The sequence below is a fragment of the Protopterus annectens genome, chromosome 3.part0 (assembly GCF_019279795.1).
Source record: "Protopterus annectens isolate FY-2018-M chromosome 3.part0, PAN1.0, whole genome shotgun sequence".
NCBI classification, from domain to species: domain Eukaryota; kingdom Metazoa; phylum Chordata; order Ceratodontiformes; family Protopteridae; genus Protopterus; species Protopterus annectens.
Window position 1 is genome coordinate 245,524,991 of NC_056731.1, and position 19,398 is coordinate 245,544,388.

The 19,398-nt window shown below is 38.4% G+C and overlaps 1 protein-coding gene across 8 annotated transcripts in view; it reads right to left on the reverse strand.

Annotated features, from left to right (window-relative positions):
- The window catches only part of TRAK1 (trafficking kinesin protein 1), a 969,724-nt gene that overhangs the window by 263,309 nt on the left and 687,017 nt on the right, over positions 1 to 19,398 (reverse strand). For 7 of the 8 annotated variants that reach the window (XM_044064726.1, XM_044064729.1, XM_044064725.1 and 4 more), the window contains exon 12: positions 11,911 to 12,227. In XM_044064726.1, the coding sequence (XP_043920661.1) occupies positions 11,911 to 12,227 (317 nt within the window). Of the gene's footprint in view, positions 1 to 11,060; positions 12,228 to 19,398 lie in introns of those variants that run through there. The other variant, XM_044064732.1, reaches the window with a different exon arrangement.

Here is a 19,398-nt window from a genome sequence, read left to right on the forward strand (position 1 = left end):
CCAAAACTGTAATCTGGAATGTCAAAGGATGTTGATTTTTGGATCATACAAATTTCACATACCAATGGATTTTTTTCATGTGGAGTCTTCTAAGAAAAATCATTAGAACTACAGAAGCCATGAGGCCCAAAATCCTAAGAAATTCCGTGGTTGAGACAGTAGTTCGATCATCCCCTGAGATAGCAGATGCTGATAAACAGGAGGGAAAAACAGGAGTTTGGCATGCGGATGAGGGAGAATCCCTTGAAAAGGAGGGAGACACCCCCACTGCCATCTATCGCCATTATGGATTCCTTTCAGAGCTCATAATCCAAAGGAGTCAACCTGCTCAAGGAGAATAGAACCACTGGCCACCAAGTGATATTTACATGTGCCAAAAACTCTAGCACATAACTTAATATGCGATAGCTCCAAACAAAACAGCAGGGCTGAAAAGGTGTTATATACATGGGAACTTAAGTTCATTGTAAATTCACTTTTTTTTTTTTTTTTAAACTTAAGTCATCTGTACACTAGGTTTTTGGACATTATTTGTATTTTACGGATTGGGAGCAAAGATGAACTGTTGAAATGTACTGGCTATATGGAGCAAACTACTACTTTTACAATTACATACCAAATTTATGATGAGATACTGCTTTACTTGGATGCTGCCATTTTTACAAAAGTGATCAAAAATTTTTTTACTTTGAAAATATTTTGAAAACCTACCTATTTTAATTCCCATTTGCATTACAAACTGTAAACACCCTATACATCAGAAGGGTTCTAAAAGGTCAACTTATTCTAGCAGCTTGAATGACCTCATAGTATAAAGACTTTGTGGACGAATATGAATATATTAAAAACTTATTTCTTCAAAGAAGTGAGCCGGATTCCTTAATGAATAAGATTAGTGAGTAGATATGTGCTTACTTTAGGAGTAGGTCTACATCACTAACAGGGCATTAAGGTAAATGGTAAAAATTCTGAGATTTTGGATAACACCACATTTGTTAAGGCATCAGGATACTTAATTTATGAGATACCCTGTTAAATACTGGAATATGTTTAAACAGGTACCAATGACGCTGAATGTCTTTTCAGAACCTCTTTTATTTAGTTACAGAAAAGGAAGAAATTTGAAAGATGTAAATGAAAGCAATGCCAATAGGAAAGCTAAGGAATCTCAACGCCATAGTGCTACTTTTAATTGTTGTGCTTGCAAACAGTGACCCTACACTGCAGATACTGATGAGAGTTGGTTGGAATGTAGAAACAGGTTTTTACATGCATGCCAACATTATAATTGTTTGAGAAGTGGAGTGACGTACATAGCTGTATGTCGTACCTGTGACTCATTTTTATATTGGCAAGACTGACAGGGCTTTAAGGAAACGCATACATGAACACTTGTATGACATATCTTGGGAGGTGGACTGATAGATGTTTCACATTTCATTCTTTAACAGATTTTAAAAGAACTGAGAGGGGGGTCATTAGGAAAATGGGTTAGAGTATAGGGAGTTATACTGGCAACTTTCCCTTGAAATCAATACCAAACCCGGCTTAAACAATTTAATCTCTGTTGCACCAGTATTTAGGTTAAGAGGAGCTAAGTTATGATTTATTCTTTATTATTTATTACTTTTTATTGATTTTGTCAGATGGTGCAGTGAATTGTTTACTGATCATATTTATTGCACTATTAATGTGCTGTTATGTCTATTTTATTTTTTATTATTTATTCTAGAAGCATTCCTTTAAGGCTAGTCTATCATATTAAGATATAGCTATTGGTCAATTGGTTAATTTAACTGGGGAGGGTAAAATATAATTTTCATGAGACTTGGGCTATAATTTAGTTCTGAATAAGTCCTATTTGATGTATTTGATGAAAGCTTTAATCTGATATTGGAAACTGAACTGTAGCTTGTTTTTAGTTTTTATTTACTTATTACAAAAAGTTTATTAAAGCTTTTTATATACCTTCTGGACCAATGATTTTTGCTTACTTTTACACTATGGGGGTACCACTGGTGTTCTGTGTGCTTTGTGAAGAAAGGAGATGTTATTTAAAGGATCTGTCTTTTATTAGTGTTTGTTTTTGCTGGCTGGAATCACACATTGATTTATGTGCTAGAGATTTTGGCACATTTAAATACCACCTGGTGGCCTGTGGTTCTGTCCTCACTGAGCAGGCTGACTCTTTTGGAGTATTTTTGGTTAATTTTTCCTGCTCTTTTCCACTTGTACCTTCTTTTTAAAGAAGGCTGAAGGGGGCAGCATTAAACCCCTTGGCAAACCCGTAGAAAGTTTGCTAAAAATTGGAGTGCTCCATTGAATTAGCTTATCTCTTAAATCACACATTTTAAAGACCTATGCAGCAGAAAGCCTAAAAAGTAATTCTCCATTCAAGGGAGAATTAAACATTCAATTTCTGACATCTTCTGGGAGGTTTGGAAAACATAACCACGCAAACCTTCTCATAGCAGTTCCAGTGATAGCAGAGCTGGAAGTGGTTATCAGCTGAATCATAAACACATTTCAAACAGGGAGTAGTCATGTGAGACACAGAACCTATCAAACTTCATATCATAGATTTTTTCCTCAGAACAGGAAACAGATGCCATCATATGTCCTCATTCTCAAAGGAGGTAAGCATAAACTAAGAGTTTGACAGCTTAGGATTCCAAACACAAGTAGAAGAATACATGCTTTTCCAAATCTATCAAAAACTTTCCCTTCTTTGTCAGAAGGAGAGGGATTGGTACTAACCAGATGTTTAGCAGTGACTGGTTTGAATAAAACAATATTTGATGTATTTCATAAGGGATGAATGTATAAAAACTTTTAAAACTGAGGAATTTAACACAAACTATCTGCTTTCTTGAGGGGGTCCCTGGCAAGTTACAGGTTGCAACAAAACATTCTCCAACGTTGAAAGAGGAGAAGGACCTGGGGTAGACTTTGGAAATTCCAGCTGTAGTACATCACAACAGTTTTTCAGTGACTGTGGAATATCGCGATGTTCCCACAACTATGGAATGGCTGAAGCCACTCTCTCCTCAGAATCTGAATCAGAAATCTGAGGAAGCAAAACAATGTATCCCAGCACAATCATTTTGTTGTTCACAAACTTGAGCATTTTCAGAAGATGAAGAATTGCTTTTTCTTTTACCATAAGATGCTATAGCAGAACTGACAAGAGCCTGAACTAAACCTTGAGCTAAAGCCCAATAAATCACTCCTGTCCAAAGTAACCGAGACAAAAGAAGAAATATGTCTTACATTTTTGTATCTTTCTGAACAAATCCGCTTTTGCCAGAAAAACCTTCCTAGGGATATGCATAGCATTCTGGATAGGCAGAGTGGCATTCCCTGCTCCTTCTCCCAGGACCGACAAGAGTGGCTTGTCCTTTACCCACAAAGGACATGTTGAACCCTCGTCCTTGGTGGCTTTACAGTCTACACACCAGAGGGAGCCAGGGAAAAGTAAACTCCACTCCACATGTGAGGTTATCAGGAGACTATAAAAAAGATGATCAAAATGACAGAGATGCTTGTAAGCCTTTGGAGTCAGTGGAAGCTTTGTTGTACTGGAGTTTACATCTTAAGTGTACAGAAGTTCCTCATTACTGTTAAAAGATGGCCACTGCAGGAAGAAAAGCACATTTTGATACCATCTGTTTGACATAGTCTCTTTATGCTTCTGCATAACAAAGTGTGCAATGACACCATTATGGCGAGTCAAGTACAGAACGTTTAGCAGGTCAGGAGTGGAGCCAGAAACTTCAGGTTTGAAAAAAAGATGAATGGTCTGAAGAACCAGTAATGACCACTGTAGAGTCGCCCATCTGTGGCTGAGGCACTTTAGCAGCCTGTTGTGGTGGCAAGTGCTGTTTAGTAATTTTCTTTATTTTTTGAAGAACTGAAAAATCAGTAGGCTGTTCATGGTTAAGCCTGAAAAAGATGCCATGGGGGACTTCCCAAGATGACTGCACATTGAGTAACAGCTTAATTCTCTCTCTCCCAGTGTGAAAACAGAAACTTAGAGAAAGCCAGTGGACCTAGATTTCTGGTTACATTTCAGTTACTGGCTAGTAACTGCATTGCCTGGATGCCAAAAAAAGAATTACAGATGACCTGAAGGAAAATCATCTCCAAAAGGGAACGAAAAAACACTGAGTGGGAAAAGTACTGCAGCTGTTCAGCAAAAAGCAGTGCAAGCTCCAGACATGACATCCAGTAACCTAGAGTAAAGTATACGGCAACTGCACAAAGACCTGAATAAAATAAATTAAATACTGATGAACTATACCAAGTCAAACAATAAAAGGCTAGAAAAATGAAAGAAGCTTTAAAAACAGATATCCAGATAACATGATAAAACTGGAAAACTTGCTGGTTGAAGTGAAGGGGACTTAGTCGAATGGCTATTCAATGAATAGCCATTCGTTGAACACCTATTTAGCGAAGCCGCTCTTCATCAAATGACAAATTTTAAGTAGGGAAAACAAATGGTTGGCCAACAGAGTGACCGCAAAAAATAAATAAATAAATGAATAAAATGTAAAACCCTGCCAATGTGGGGGACTACGCCCCCTACTCTCCCTAATGTGGGGGGCTATGGCCCCCACACCCCTTAACTAAATATGTCAACCCTGAGATTGCACTACAGTGAGGAAAAGGGCAAATTCCAGATGGTGGCCAACCGCTGGTTTGCCCTAGTTAAAATTTGCTGTTCGATGTAAAGTGGCTTCACTAAATAGGTGTTTGATGAATGACTATTCTCTGAACAGCCATTTGACAAAATAATATAGACCTGAAATGAAAAAAAGGCTGCCTGAATATCAGGCTGCTCAAAAAGAGATGTTTTAAAATATAATAGAATCAGAGGACAGAGCACGTAGGGAAATCCTGAGATTTTCTGCTGTACCCGAGAACCTAGAAGGAACAGACTATTAATTTTATGAAAGTACAAATAAGCGATTGGACTGGTATTCCACCACAAGAATTGTTAATTGAAAGTGTGCATGCTCCAAACCTGGCTATGAGAAAACAACCTAAACCTTTAACAGCAAAGATGCAATCTGACCAGCTGGAGGAGTTGATTCTGGCAAAACTGCGCAGAAAAAAAATATACTAAAAGTGGGACACAGCAGAGTGTTTGTGTAGAATGACTACTCACTGTACACCAGGCAGAAGAGGAATAAATTTATCCCACTATATAGGGCATGTCGAGAAGCAGGCATGAGATTCAAACTGCTGTAACCCAGCTATCTTCAAAATATTTTTCCCTGGAGGAGGAACAAAATCATTTTTTGATTAAGTACATGCTAGGGAAGAAATACAAAAGTACCCCCAACAAAATCTGTGTTATGAAATTGAAAGAGATTCTACTACTTGTTCTTCTGGTAATAAAGATTGCAGAGAGACTGTGCTAGTGAAACCTTTTCCAATGTTTCAACAGAAAACGCTTGAGAAAGGGGAAAAAAGCACAATACCTGACTAGAAGAACTGTGAGTATGTTGGAAATGAGGCACAGGCAGGGTTTGGGAGAATGAGAAGTATAGTAATAAAACAAGAAAATCTGGAAATATTGAACTTTCTTGGACTCTGTTAAACTTGTAGGGGACTCAAAAGCATATGCTCCTATTTTATGTCATTAAAAAAATACTCAGGAGATGGGAAGAAGAGGGAGAAAGTTAACTGAGTAAAAGATTTATTTCTTAATAGTAGTATTTAAGCAGTGTGACTTTCTTTGCATGTCGTAAAGTAAAGCTTTTTCATTTATTTTTAAGAGTAATGGGGATTACAGCTGTAAATAGGTGCCCCTGTTTTTATTTCTTTCACCCTAGTCTTTTTTCAATGTTCAGTTTTAAGAAATGCAAGCACTGCAATGTATAAAAAAAGATCTAGTTAAAAGAGCATGACAAAAGAAAAATCAGTCTGCTTTTTTCATTTTTGCATAGAGGAATGGCTGGGTTAAGGTGATTAGTTTAATCTAGTAACAAGTTTTAAGAGACAGCAAGTAAATGAAAAAGAATATTGAATACTATAAGACTTTTTTCAAGTAAACAATTTTATGACTGGTTCTCATGTCTATAGCAAACAATCTGATGAAGAGAAATGGCTTGGAGAAAATGTTTTCTGAAAGCATTCAAGTGTTTTCCCATATGAGAGAGCTACAAAGATGAGACAAAACCAGACAGCATTTAATGGGACCACAGGCTATGCCATGCATCTTAGCATGGATAAGCTTTCTTTTAGGTTAGCTCAAGTCTGGGTGCATGGCTGTCAATTTGGAACATTTATTCATATTAGGAGGATAAAACTTCAATATTTGAAGATGTACATAGTTTTGTGTGTTAATACGTTTAGGAAGATAATGGTGGTGTGTGTGTATTTTTGTTTGTGATTTTTCAATGAAACAAAAAGCTCTGTAAGATCTGACATATGCTCAAATGGAGATTACAAGAAACAACTGTATGAAAGATTAACCTGCCAGTACACGCACGCAACCCAAAAGCTGAAACTGGGCATTTACCAAAAAAGCTGTTATAAATAAAAGGTGGGAATAATAATCTCTCAAAAATATGATGCTTTGTATAATGTCTTTTAAACATTAATGCACTCACAGATAAATACAAAAAAGAAAAAGTAGCGAGCTACATTAAAAATGTACAGTGCAAGTACCTATGCTACAAGAGAGACACCTGGAAATAACTGAACATTTGACTTTGATAATGAAAGGTTTTCAGGGTGGTTATTCAGTGGAACACCTGGGGAAAAAGGAAGGCAGGAGTACTTGTATTAATTGCAAGAGGAGCTCCAATAGTAAAAGAGGATAAAAAATAATGGTAGATTTGTAGTACTAAAGGATTACTGGCAAGGGAAGAAGATTACACTGGCAAGTATTTATATTTCACCGAAAATTGCTATAATGAAGCTCAAGAAAATTCTGGGAGAAATAATCAGCTTTCAGCAAGGAATATTACTTATAGGTGGGGACTGGAATTTGATTTGCAACGGTGAAGATGTGTCTGGGGGCCCCAGAAAGGAAAATATAAAGGAGGATAGTTTTTTAAAGAAATTTATGAAACTATTTGGCATGTAAGTGTGAATTCAGTATTAGAAGTTTGGAGTGAATTTACATATTATTCCCCAAGATGCAAAAACTGGACTAGGCTACCCAGAATTTACACTTCACAGGAACATGTGTATTTAATTGACAGTCTTGATACACACCCAATAATGGTTTCAGATAATGCATTATATTCAGGACCACTGGCAAAGAAAATAAGGGCCTCAGAAATTCACTGATATAATTGGTATAGTAGTCAAGTAAAGCTGGCTGCACTTGCAGATGATATTATTTTATACCTGACAAAACCAGAAAGGGACATTACAGTGCTGTGGAACAATACTGGGACAGCTCCCGATATTTTCGGGCTACAAAATTGAGGAAGCTAAGACAAAGGCAATAGCAGTAAATTATGTACACATAAACATATTGGTTCAGCAATATCCATACATATGGGGACATGATAAAATGAAGTATTTAAAAATTATTACAGTGTGGCAGCTAAGGATATGTGGGAAGAGACTAAACAAAAGAAAATACAAAATCTGAAAAAATGGAAGCTTTGTTAAATGGATATCGATAGTAAAATACAAGCAGTTAAAATCTTTTAGTCCCTTTAGCCTTATACACAGGTCAGGCATATGTTTATCAACCAGAGAAGTCGTGGATAGCAATTAAGAAAGAGCTGAGGGATTTTATCTGGGAGTAGAAGAGGTGAGAGTCAAGTGGGATAAGCTTATTCTTCCAACAGAACAGGGTGGATTGGGATTACCCAATCTGAAAAGGTATTTCAGAGCAACATAGTTAAAGACTCCTATACATGGCACATACAGAAAACTATAATTCATAGTGGAAAGAGATGATGTCAAAACAGTGGGAAGCTCAAGAAACAAGGAGAGACTGGGGTTTTGGATGCAGACCTTTAAGGAGAATAACAGTCACATAGAATATTATATTCATAAAGTAGCAGAAATTATTGTAAGAACTAAGCCAACACATGAATGGAGAAAGGAGATTCTACTGATGGGGTTGACTTCAATTAGGGATTACCAACAACTACTATATGTCATGTTTATTTGTATACTAAATGCTACAGACTGTATCATTTGACTATTTATGCTATCAATAGCTATGCTTTTAACTTGTAGTACATTTTGTGTGTGTGTGATTGCTTATACTATCACTATTTGTATTTTTTCTATTTTTTTCTGTGGAACTTTTCTACCTGGGCATCTGCTGAAAAAGTACTTGTGTCCAGTCGGAACTTCCCAGTAAACAAATGTAAATAAATAAATAAATAAATAAATAAAGACAATAGGTAAGAGTGGGCTGGAATTTATTAGATAAAACTGTCAAGAGAACCAAGGTTCATAGGTTAGTACTAGGCTACCTGCCCTTTCAGGCCATTTTAAGCCTAATCAGTTACCCCATGTGAGAATCAAACCCTGTACCTTGTGTGTCTGTAAGGTAAACACAGTAACCATTAGGCCAATCTCCCACCCCTCCATTAGGTCAATCTCCCACCCCTATTGGGAGCAAATAACTACAGAGGGAAAGATAACAGAATGGGTAGACGTCAAGAACTTATTTGGACTGCAGAATTGAGACTGCCTTCCCTATGTCAGAGTATAGGCAAACAGAGAGAGATAGGGGGGTCCTAAATGAAAGAACAGCACTGGGTAGAGTTTTAGTAGAATCTAGAACAGATGTCATTAAGAAAGGAATAATTAGTAAGAGCATATAAAATATCACATAACTATAAGAATCAAACAGAGGAGGTTAGGAAGGATTGCGAAGAGAGACTGGATAAGCAATTCGTAAAGAAGCAATAAGGGCTGTATATATATATATATATATATATATATATATATATATATATATATATATATATATATATATATATATATCCCAAATATAGAACAAGGATCTTTGCTTGGAAGTGTTTACATAGGTATTTTATACCCCAAGTAGACTCCAAATAATTTTTCCTCAGGTAGATATAGAATGTTGGAGTTGTGATGGAGAAGGAGGTAAATGGGAACATATTGTCTGGGAGTGTAATGAGTTGGCAGACTTTAAAAATTCCCTGTAGACTGCTCTGTCGGATATGCTGGGTGAAAAAATTGGTGTAACTAAGGACATTTTTTTATTTTTGAGCTATGCTACAGAATTGGAATTGCCTAGTCATAGTAAGGCCTTGGTGAGTCCAAGTATGATGGCTGTCAAAAAAGCAATTACTAGAAAATGGAAATCAAAGTCTAAACCAGTTTTACTAAAAGCTGCAAAGATAGTAACAGAGATGAAACAACTGCAACTGGGATCTTTAGAAAAAGAGTAAAAGCTAATTTCATAAGAAAAAAATGGGAAGTGTGGGATCAATATATGCAGAGGAGGAACAAGGTTTTAAAAAGGCATGAATAGAATAAGCTATGTAATGGGTGACTAATAATGACTGGATACAAGTGCTGTATAACGTTTACAGCTACAGTTGTGTCAGCATGGTTTGTAATGTAGAATGTTTGTAAGTGAGATTGTGTTGGTATGGTTTACTTTCATTTATATAAGTGTATGATTGCCTATGTCAAACAAGATAATTTAATAAAGATGTTTCTAGTTTATAAAAAGCCTAAAAATGATGCCTTACTCCCAGAGAAGCCTGGTAGCACTAATCAGTAAAACGGGTAAGTTGCTTAAAACACAAAACACTTTTTCCCTGTGAAACAAAGCAAAATGTACTTCAAACACTTACCCCAGCCGTCTAAAGTAAATTAGCATACCTTTTAATACAGAAAAAGTATTTTTAACAACTTTTCACCACAAAAGTAAAAAAAAAGTGATGCTTCTCTTTGAAAAAGTAACTAAAATTCAAACAAAAACACATTTTCATACCTTTAAAATTAATATTTTACATAAAAAGTACAACTTCTGCAAGAAAAGTTAAAGTGGAATGTTTTTTAGCCCAAAGGAAACTTTTTTGCCCAGCAATGGAACAGCGTTAGTTGACCATCAATCCTCAAAAAATAGCAAGAAGTGGTCTCTTTGACAACAGGAAAGCTATGAAAGAGTTGATATCCAAATTTGACTTCTTAAGTCAGCTCAGCTTGTGCTGACCAATGGTTTGGGCATGTGAAAGGTGTCTGAAAGCTTAGGAAGTTGCAGGCTGTTATATCCTTAGCAGGATATAACCCACATAAGCTAAGGCCACTGCAGCAGTATTTCATATGATGAACATCTAATGCTACTTAGTGTCCAGTGCTGCAAATGTCTATGCTGGGTGGTTTAGTAGTGAGGTAACAGATATGCCTCAACTTAAAGTTTTGAACTTCTAGGTCGAAGACAGGAAGCAAGCAACTAGATGCAAATGGTGAAGACTAACCTTCAGACATTGATCTGCAGTCAACATGCAGTGGTAGAGCAGATATCACAAATACACTACTGCATAAAATGGAAAGATAAAGCAGGGAATACTAACATTTCCCTGTACACCATTACATTCTGGCCTACATTCAAATGCTATAATAGTTTACATAAACAGATATTAAAATGAAGTCTCACTTTTGAATTCATTACGTTCAGCTCTTTTGACCCCTCAATATTACAAGTACACAGTAATGTATGTGAATCAACCATACAAATACTGCATAAGCTACAACAGATTCTTATAGACATGACTTGTTTTACTGCATAGTCTGAGCACTAGCCACATTTGTCTCCAAATATTTTTGCACTTTTAACAAACTATGATTTAACTTGGATAGCTAATGAATATAAAATGACGTTCCAGTCAAAGTGGATATTGGCAAACTGTATAACCTAACTAAGCTACAGTGCTGAACTTTCATGTCAACAGAAAACGATAAGGTCCAACTTAAAATGGATTATACGTTTGACCCAAGACATTAAGATTAGTCATGAAATAAAAATAAAAAAGCAGCATGATGGAAGGAAAAAACATACTTAAAAGAAAGAAAAGAAGGGAGCAAAAAAGTGAGGAACAGAATATTTTATTGCAAAAAAAAAAAACGATACAGGTCATGAAACGGTGGATAATACCATTACAAACTTATAACCACTTGTATACAGTTTATCCAATGAAGCATGCATTCAATCATTCATTTCTTCATTCATTCTTGTAGCAAAACATTAAAATAATGGACTAATGCAAAAAGGAAATGTGTTTTTGGTGAAAGCTTGATCAATACGAAACAGAAGAAACATGCCCCTAACCATACTACCACTGCTGAATCTTCAGATGGTTCTTTCCAGCACAAACTACCATTTAATCCTCTTGCAATGCAACTTAATAAAAAAGGCTACATTCCTTGCTGTTCAGTGGGGACAGTGCAGAACAAACATCCATATTAAAAGGATAACCCCCTTCCCCATTCAGTGGAATAAAGTGCACAGTGCATCTGCTGTACTGGAAAAGGTATTCTACACTCCAGCCCCTCTCCAAAATTAATTTCTCATCATTATCTGTCAGAATATTAATATTTTTCTCAGTTCTAAAATAATTTTAAGAGAATTTTCAAAATATTAGACCTCACTTTAATATGAATATTAAATAGCCTAATGAAAAAAATCTTTTAGACTAAATTAACTCATGTTGATCACTTTTTAAACAAATAGTTTTGGAAGTGACCTCATTACTAGCTATGAAGAAACAAAAACTTAAAACAAAAAGACTGGGCTTTTTCAAAGCATTTCAAACCAGCACCGTGCCAAGCTATCTCTGAAGTAAAAAGAATGTTTAGTACTGTGGTTCACAGATTCTTTATGATTTAAGAAGGACCAAACAGAGTCATACAAAATAGAAGATAAAGGCCGAGGCCTTTTGTTTTCACCTTCGAGTGGCTTCACGATCTGCAGTTTCTCTGGTAAATATGAGCGGCTGCCTATGGACATTCCTGAAAACCCTGTGAAGTCCGATATGCCAGAGTGTGTTCCTAGTGACATAATGCTTTCAGTAGGAGTCGCTGAACCACTGTGAAAATCATCCTTCTCAGCCAATTCACGCAGCTTCCTTTCTCGATCTTCTTCGAAGAACCTCCTTTCACTCAAGTAGTTTTCACGACGTAAAGAAAGTCGCCTAAGTGCGGTCTCTAAATCTCGAGAACCAGGTGTTCCTGGAGTTCCTGGCTTTATATTTGCATCTTCATGCCTAGAAAACACAAGATAGTGCTAAATGATAGTACATTTACATGTGTCAATACAAGATGCACACCTCATATATGTAAATACTGGAAACCAGAGTATATTGCTCAAGCATGGAAAAAAGGATGAACAGACAAGGAGGTAGATAGAGGTTAACTTTAGTGGAAAAAACGCTAATGGCACTCACCTTCTACACTGTAATTTCTCCTGTTAGGATACCATGTTACCACTAACAAAAGTTAAGTACTTACCATAATGCTGGATCCTTGTTGTCCATTTTCTGTCTGTCTTGACTGTTTGGGTTACTAGCATGAAGGAGGATCCAAGTTAGCAACACTTTCAGAGCTTCTCCTGTGCTCTCCCTCTCTCATGATGCTAAGTGCCAAGATTGAGTTTGACCATAAAACTGATGGGAATTGCCACAGAAGACAGAAACCCAAGGGACAGCAGGTCAGTAGGAAGGTTTCAGACAAGGTTCATCATGATCCTCTAGGAGAAATAACATATGGAACTGTGACAATTTGAAAGGGGAAGGAGGCAGAGTTGTCAAGAGAGACTGAGGAGGACTGCAAGGGTCAAATATTATAAGTACATAACTTTAGTATCCTTGTGTTGTCCTGTCCATCACAACTGTTTGGAACAGATTCCACATCTACCACAATTCCTGGGTGGCATAATGGCAGGGTACTTTACAGTATGGAGGAACCAAAGCCTACTCTAGATCTGGAAATGAGATCCAGTTTGTAATGCCCATTGTAGACCATGTTGCTGCTGCACAGATATCACCCAACAAGCTTTTCTTCTTTCGGCTTTTTCCCGGTTAGGGGTCACCACAGCAGATCACCTGTCTGCTCATGATTGGCAGTGGAGTTTTACAGTGTCGAGTTGCCAGCCCGGCGCCCAACCTTCCACAGAAGGCACACACACGCACTCATGCCTAGGGCCAATTTAGAGTATCCAATCCACCTACAGCATGTCTTTGGGATGTGGGAGGAAACCCACATGACCACAGGGAGGACATGCAGACTCCACACAGAAGGCACCCTAGCCAAGGATCAAACCAAATATCACCAAACAATAAGTTTCTGAAAAAGGCAGCAGAAGTAGAAATGGATCTAGTGGAAGGTGCCCTTAGTTTGGTTGAAAGAGACACACCCTTTGAGTTGTAACAAAAGTAATGCAATCTGACAGCCATTAAAAACAAGGTGATTTTAGTAACTCTGGATATGATTTTGGCTTTAGAAAATGACAAAAAAGTAGAACATTTTTATGTACAGGTTTTCTGCGATGCAAGTAAATCACAGTTAATGATGCACATCTAAAGTATGCAAAATATATTCTCCTTGGTTAGAATGATGAGCGAAAAAATCAGGCAAACAGAAGGAATGATGCAAGGCGGACTCCATAGCTACTTTAGGTACCAAGGTAGGGTTAGGTCCAAGAGTTCCTCGGTATTTGTGAAAAGTGAATTAAAGATGTTTGCAAGACAAGGCTTGTAGCTTAGAGATTCATCTGGCAGAAGTTACAGCCACCAAAAACAAAAGTCTTTCAAGACAGAAACTTAAAATTTATTGAAGCAGCAGGTTCAAAGAGAGATTACATAAGGCCTTCCAGCATTAAAGTAAGGTTCCAAGAAGGAGCTAAATCCTTAACTGGGGGCTCTCAGAAGGAAGGTAGATAGATTTGAGAAATACTTCAGAAATGTTAAGGAAAGCTATAGTAGATGAATTAGACAAGAGTGAAAATCTAAACAGCTGCTAGTTGAACCCTGACGAAAGAGTATATTGAACCTGAATGACAAGTTGTTACAAGTAGTCCAGTATATGTGGAATGGGAGCAGAAAAGGGACATAGTTCCTTGTCAATAGCCCAAATAGAAAACTTCTTTCCATTTACTCTTGAGTTTCTGAGTGTAAGGCTTCTCTGAAGCAGATAAAATCAATAAATGGTCATACTGAAAGAGCAAGTTATGCCAGACCCAGTATTGCAGTAACCTTTTGTAGGGTGGACATTACTCTACGTACCTGTAGAGTTTCAGCCTCTTAGCTTTTCCCCTCTTGGAGAAAATCCAGTTTTCAGGCGTATATGCGTTCCCACTGCTTGTTGACATACCATGCTATAGAGATGGTGTCCATATAGATAGAAATCATACACCCAGGGGTAGGAAGTTCTGAATTGCCTGCAATAATGCTGCTAATGTGAAGATGGGCTTCCAGATTGGTCCACATTCCTTGAACAATTCTCCCCTCATAATGATGTCCTACCCCAAAGGGGAAACATCCGTGATAACAGTGGCCCCTGACAAACCACGGAAGAATTCTACTATCAAGACATGGGACAGCAGACAATCTGATCTGATTATAAAGGGGATGGGTTGAGAGTATCCACTGAAGAAATAAACCACAACCAATAAAGATAAATCGTAGAACCACAAACTGAAGACCAGCAACACGAAACAAAGGAAAAAAGATTTAATGAAATCCATATCACATGAAACTTCTCTAGCGCCTCGGCCACTTGCCTTTAACAGAGTATATCTCACCATATACATCAAATATATTTATATATTTAACAATGCTCATATTAATCAATTAAACAATTAATTAAAACATTAAACAATAAAACCTTAAAGGTATAACATTCATACAAAACTGAAGAACTTTAAAGGAATCTTGCAGGAAGAAAGTACAGTTGTGTAAAATCTTACCATAATGGTAGATGTCCTTCTCTTCACTGTTGCAGTATTCATAACATTAGGGATTCCTGCCTAGGACAGCCCATCTGGCCAGTATACCAAAGCCTTAGGTTGTTTTAATGTACACTGTATGTCACACACATGCTCGTCGCATAGCGTAGGCCATAAAAGTGACGTCTGGACAAACCATTGTCAGAAATGTAAGACCCAGCAGGAACACCAGTCCAAGGAAAACCAAGAAGTAACCTGTACATCGAGTAGAGAAATGGACAGGGGGATAAGGGAGGGAGTGAATACTGCAACTGAAGAGAAGGACATTAACCATTATGGTTAAGATTTTACACATATTGCAGCAGTATTCGTAACATTGAAGAGAGTGCCAAAGCTCAGGAAGAAATATGAGAGGAAGGAAGGACCAGCAGAGCTCTCTACGAAGCCATAAAGGATGGCCCTAGCAAAACCAGCTCTAGCTCTGGAAATTCCATCCAACTTACAGTGCTTTATTTTATTTATTTATTGACATTTGTTAACCGGGTTTGTCCAATTGGGCTTGTGGCCCATTTTCAGTGGAGAGACTAGGAGAAAAGCTCCAGTAATACATTTTAAAACAAGTACCATTTTAAACAATATTGATATAATAGCAGTTATAGCAAAATGATTCACATATGTTGGGTTACATGCATAAAGTTAAAGTTGCATTAAAAAGAGGACAAGTAACAATTTTGCATTGATATATATAGTTCAATAGGTCAACAATAAACATTTTTTGTTTGTATAAAATTGTGCAAATGCATAGTAGACACATTGGAGAGAGAGGTATAATGAGGTACTAAGTATGGTCCTTTTGAGGGCACATAAAGGAAAGGAAGACTAGGTACGGTCATGGCAAGGGCAGGTTCTGGAATTAAGAAAATAAGCTTTGCTTGGTAAAAGTATGCACAGAAGTCCATGTAGCTCCATCAAGAATAGAGTTTGTATCCAAACCTTTGGAAAAACCACCAGAAGAAGCCACAGCTCTGGTAGAATGAGCCTTTACAGAATAAGAAAGGCTCTTACCATGAAAAGAATAACAAAAAGAAACAGCTTTGAGATCCAAGAAGAAATAGTCTGCTTGGATACAGCTAATCCCAAGGACCTGAGATGTAAGGAAACAAAGCTGATCAGATTTCCAAATAGCCTTAGTTTTATCTGAATAAAATTGGAGTTGTCTCTGCACATCCAATGTGTGCAGCATCTTCTCAGATGGTGGAGAAGGGAAAAAAGTGGGTAAATGAATAGACTGATTAAGGGACAACTCATTCACCACCTTGGGCATAAAAGGATTAGTATGCAAGGACATCCTATCCTTATGAAATACCAAAAAAGGAGGACAAGCTATAAGGGCTTGAAGCTCAGACACCCATCTGGCAGAGGTAAGAGCTACCAAAAGACCAGTCTTCTAATAGCAATGTAGCAAGTCAATTTCTCCAAAACAAAATTAAGATCCCAGGGAGGAGGAACAGGCTTTCTTGGGAGGCCTAACACAAAGGATGCCTTTAAGGAAGTGTTTAGCTTCTTAGTCAAAAGATCCCAAAGTACCTCTGGAGAAAAAGGAGAGCTGTTCCCAAGGGGGCTGAGGAATAAACAAAATGGGGGAAGGGATTTCCACACTATGAAAAACTCTGGGTGAATAATGGACAGAGTCCAGGAATCCTGAATAATCTGTAGCCAAACAGAGAGAGGCGATGTGAAAGAGTAAAGTGGCTGGGAAGAACAGGATAGTCAGACAACACCTGGTGTATCTGGAAAGGAAGACTTCTGAGACACTGAAGTCTGGGTAGCCTTAGCAGGTGGAGCCCCCTTGCCACCCTTTTTGCCCTTGGGAGGAGGGCGAGATTGTTTGTGAACAAAGTCAGGTTTATTGTGGCAGTTTCTCTGAAATTTAGTAACAGGAGAAACAAACATGTTTGAGTTTCTGTAAAGCCTTTGCCTTATCCTGAAGGGACTTAAATCAGCAGCACCTTCACCAAACAATTGTTTATTATCAAGAGGGAAATCCATCAACTTAGCCTTGATATTAAGTAAAGGTTGAAGCTGCAGCCAAGAATACATCCTCATCACTGACCCAAAAGCAGCAGCGCTACAAGAAGCATCTGCTGCATCTTAATTACACTTAATGGAATGATGAGCATCCTGGGAGGAAGTTGCTAATAGGGAAAGAGCAGACGTTTTAACCGCAGAGTCTGGAAGATCAGAAATAACCTGACAAGCCTGAGACAGGAAAGCCAACCCATACCTGGACATATGGGTCTGATAATTAACAGGCCTAGAAGCCAAGGTAGCAGTGGTACAAACCTTCTTACCTAGCCTTTCCATGGTTCTGCTATCTTTATCACAGGGCAGTAACTTGTGCTTGGGAAGCAGTTGACAGGTATTGTTAGAGGCTAGAGAAGGGTCATCAGCAGGACACTTATACAAAAATTTACAGTCCTCAGACCCACTATAAAACCTATCAGGTTTCTTGAGAGCAGGGGGCTGACAATCTGGAGCTTTAGAGGCATTGTAAAACTCATCCAACACAGCAGCCAAAACAAGAGAAACAAGGGTTAGTTGATTCCATCTGCAGCAACTCATAGTACCTCTTATGAATCTCAGTGACCTGTGACAAGCCCATCTGAAGAACTCCATCACCCTGGAGATTGTGTCCCCAAAATAAATCTCTTCAAAGGGAGTATCATGACTGGCAGTTTCCTCTTACTCTGACCCATAGTCCAAAGGAGAAGGAATCTGAGAACAGTAAGCAAGGGATTCCTCATCAGAATCCAACTCCTCCTCAGAGGAATCCTGTTGCCAGGGTCTTTTAAGAGGAGTAGAGGACCCGGGGGGGGGGGGGGCAGGAACAAACACCCTGAGGAGGTTTCAGTGCCATCAAAGCACTAAACAAACCCTGAATGAAGGCCTGCCACTCACTCTGTGGATCCTTAGATGTAGGAGAAATAGTTTTTTTTTTTCTTTAATGGGATGTCTGCCTTATAAAACTTGGAAGGCTTTAGACCCAGGATAGCATTTAATAATGGTAGTAGGGACTTCTCTGATTAAAACCTGAGGAACACCCCTAGGCCCCTCAGAAATGATCAACCATAGTTCCTCCTAAATATCTGAACTGAAATAGATATCTGCAAAGCCTCCTCGGACGTGCTAAAAGCTGAATCCCCGCCGGCCACTAACTCGGTCATTGCAGAGTAATCGGACAGCAAAGCCGGGTGAACTTCCACGCATTCACTCACCCCAGGAGAGACGTCCGGCAAGGTTGAGCAGTGGAAGATTCTGGCCTAGGCTTCTTGGCCTTCTTCCCTGAATACTGTCCCTTGGGATGGGAGTTTCCCTTCACTGTATGTTTCACGAAAAGTTTGTGACACTGATTCTCAAGATACAGCACCAAAGAAGAAAGTCTACTATGCAATGTTTTACGTACAAAAGCCTGATGGATTGAACAGGATGTATGGTTGTGCAAAGCGCCAAAGCAAAACAGACACTTCATGGCAGTATTTAAGGGTAATCTGTCTCCCACACTGGCGTTTACCATTCTTGGATGGCATGAAACCTCACAAGCAACAAAAAGAAAAGGCAAGTAGAAAAGGAGCCCCAATGGGGCACTTTTCTGCAATGGTTTGGTGAAACTAGCAACGGAACACAGGCGTTTAGACTGACGATCAAGAGATGGCATTTGGACTGGTGGCAAAAAGTTCTGAGGATGGTATGTTTGGATGTCACATTTATGTCCTACACTAGGTGATGAGCATACGTGTGATGTACCTTAAAGCAACCCAAGGCTTTGGTACACTGGCTGGATATCGGGCTGCCCTAGGCAGGGAATCCCTAATGTTATGAATACTGCAACAGTGAAATGGAAGGACATCCAAGGGTATAGCAGCCACCATGGAGTGAAGTCATCGAAGGATCACAAATGCTGGTAGGGTGTGAGAACTGAGAACAGCCTTTGCCTGTAAGTGAAGAGAAGTCAGCACTGACTGCATAAACCTTACAGTTTGAGACACTGTATCTAAATGGCAACCTATGAATTCAGGAACTGAGTGCATTGCAAACCTGACTTTTTGTAGTTTATGGATATGCTCAAGGATCAACACAAGTGGAGTAAATATTCTTGAGAGGATTAAGGATTCCTTTGTTCTTGCAGTGAGGAGTCAATAATCTAGGTACAGGAACACTCTGTAGCCATGCAGTCTGAGAAGTGCTTCTATTAACACCACGCATTTGGTGATCATCACTGGGGGCTGTAGTGAGACCAAATGGCAATGCTCAAAAGTAATAATGACAAGACTCCCAGCCAGAAGTGGACTCTTTCGGGACTGCCTTACAATCTTCACATGGTAGTAGAAATCTTGAAGAGCAACTAAGCTCATCCAGTCCCACTTCCTCATGAAAGGAAGAAAGGACTGTACACGTAGCCATACAAAATTTGGCCTTCACTTCTCTGATTTCCA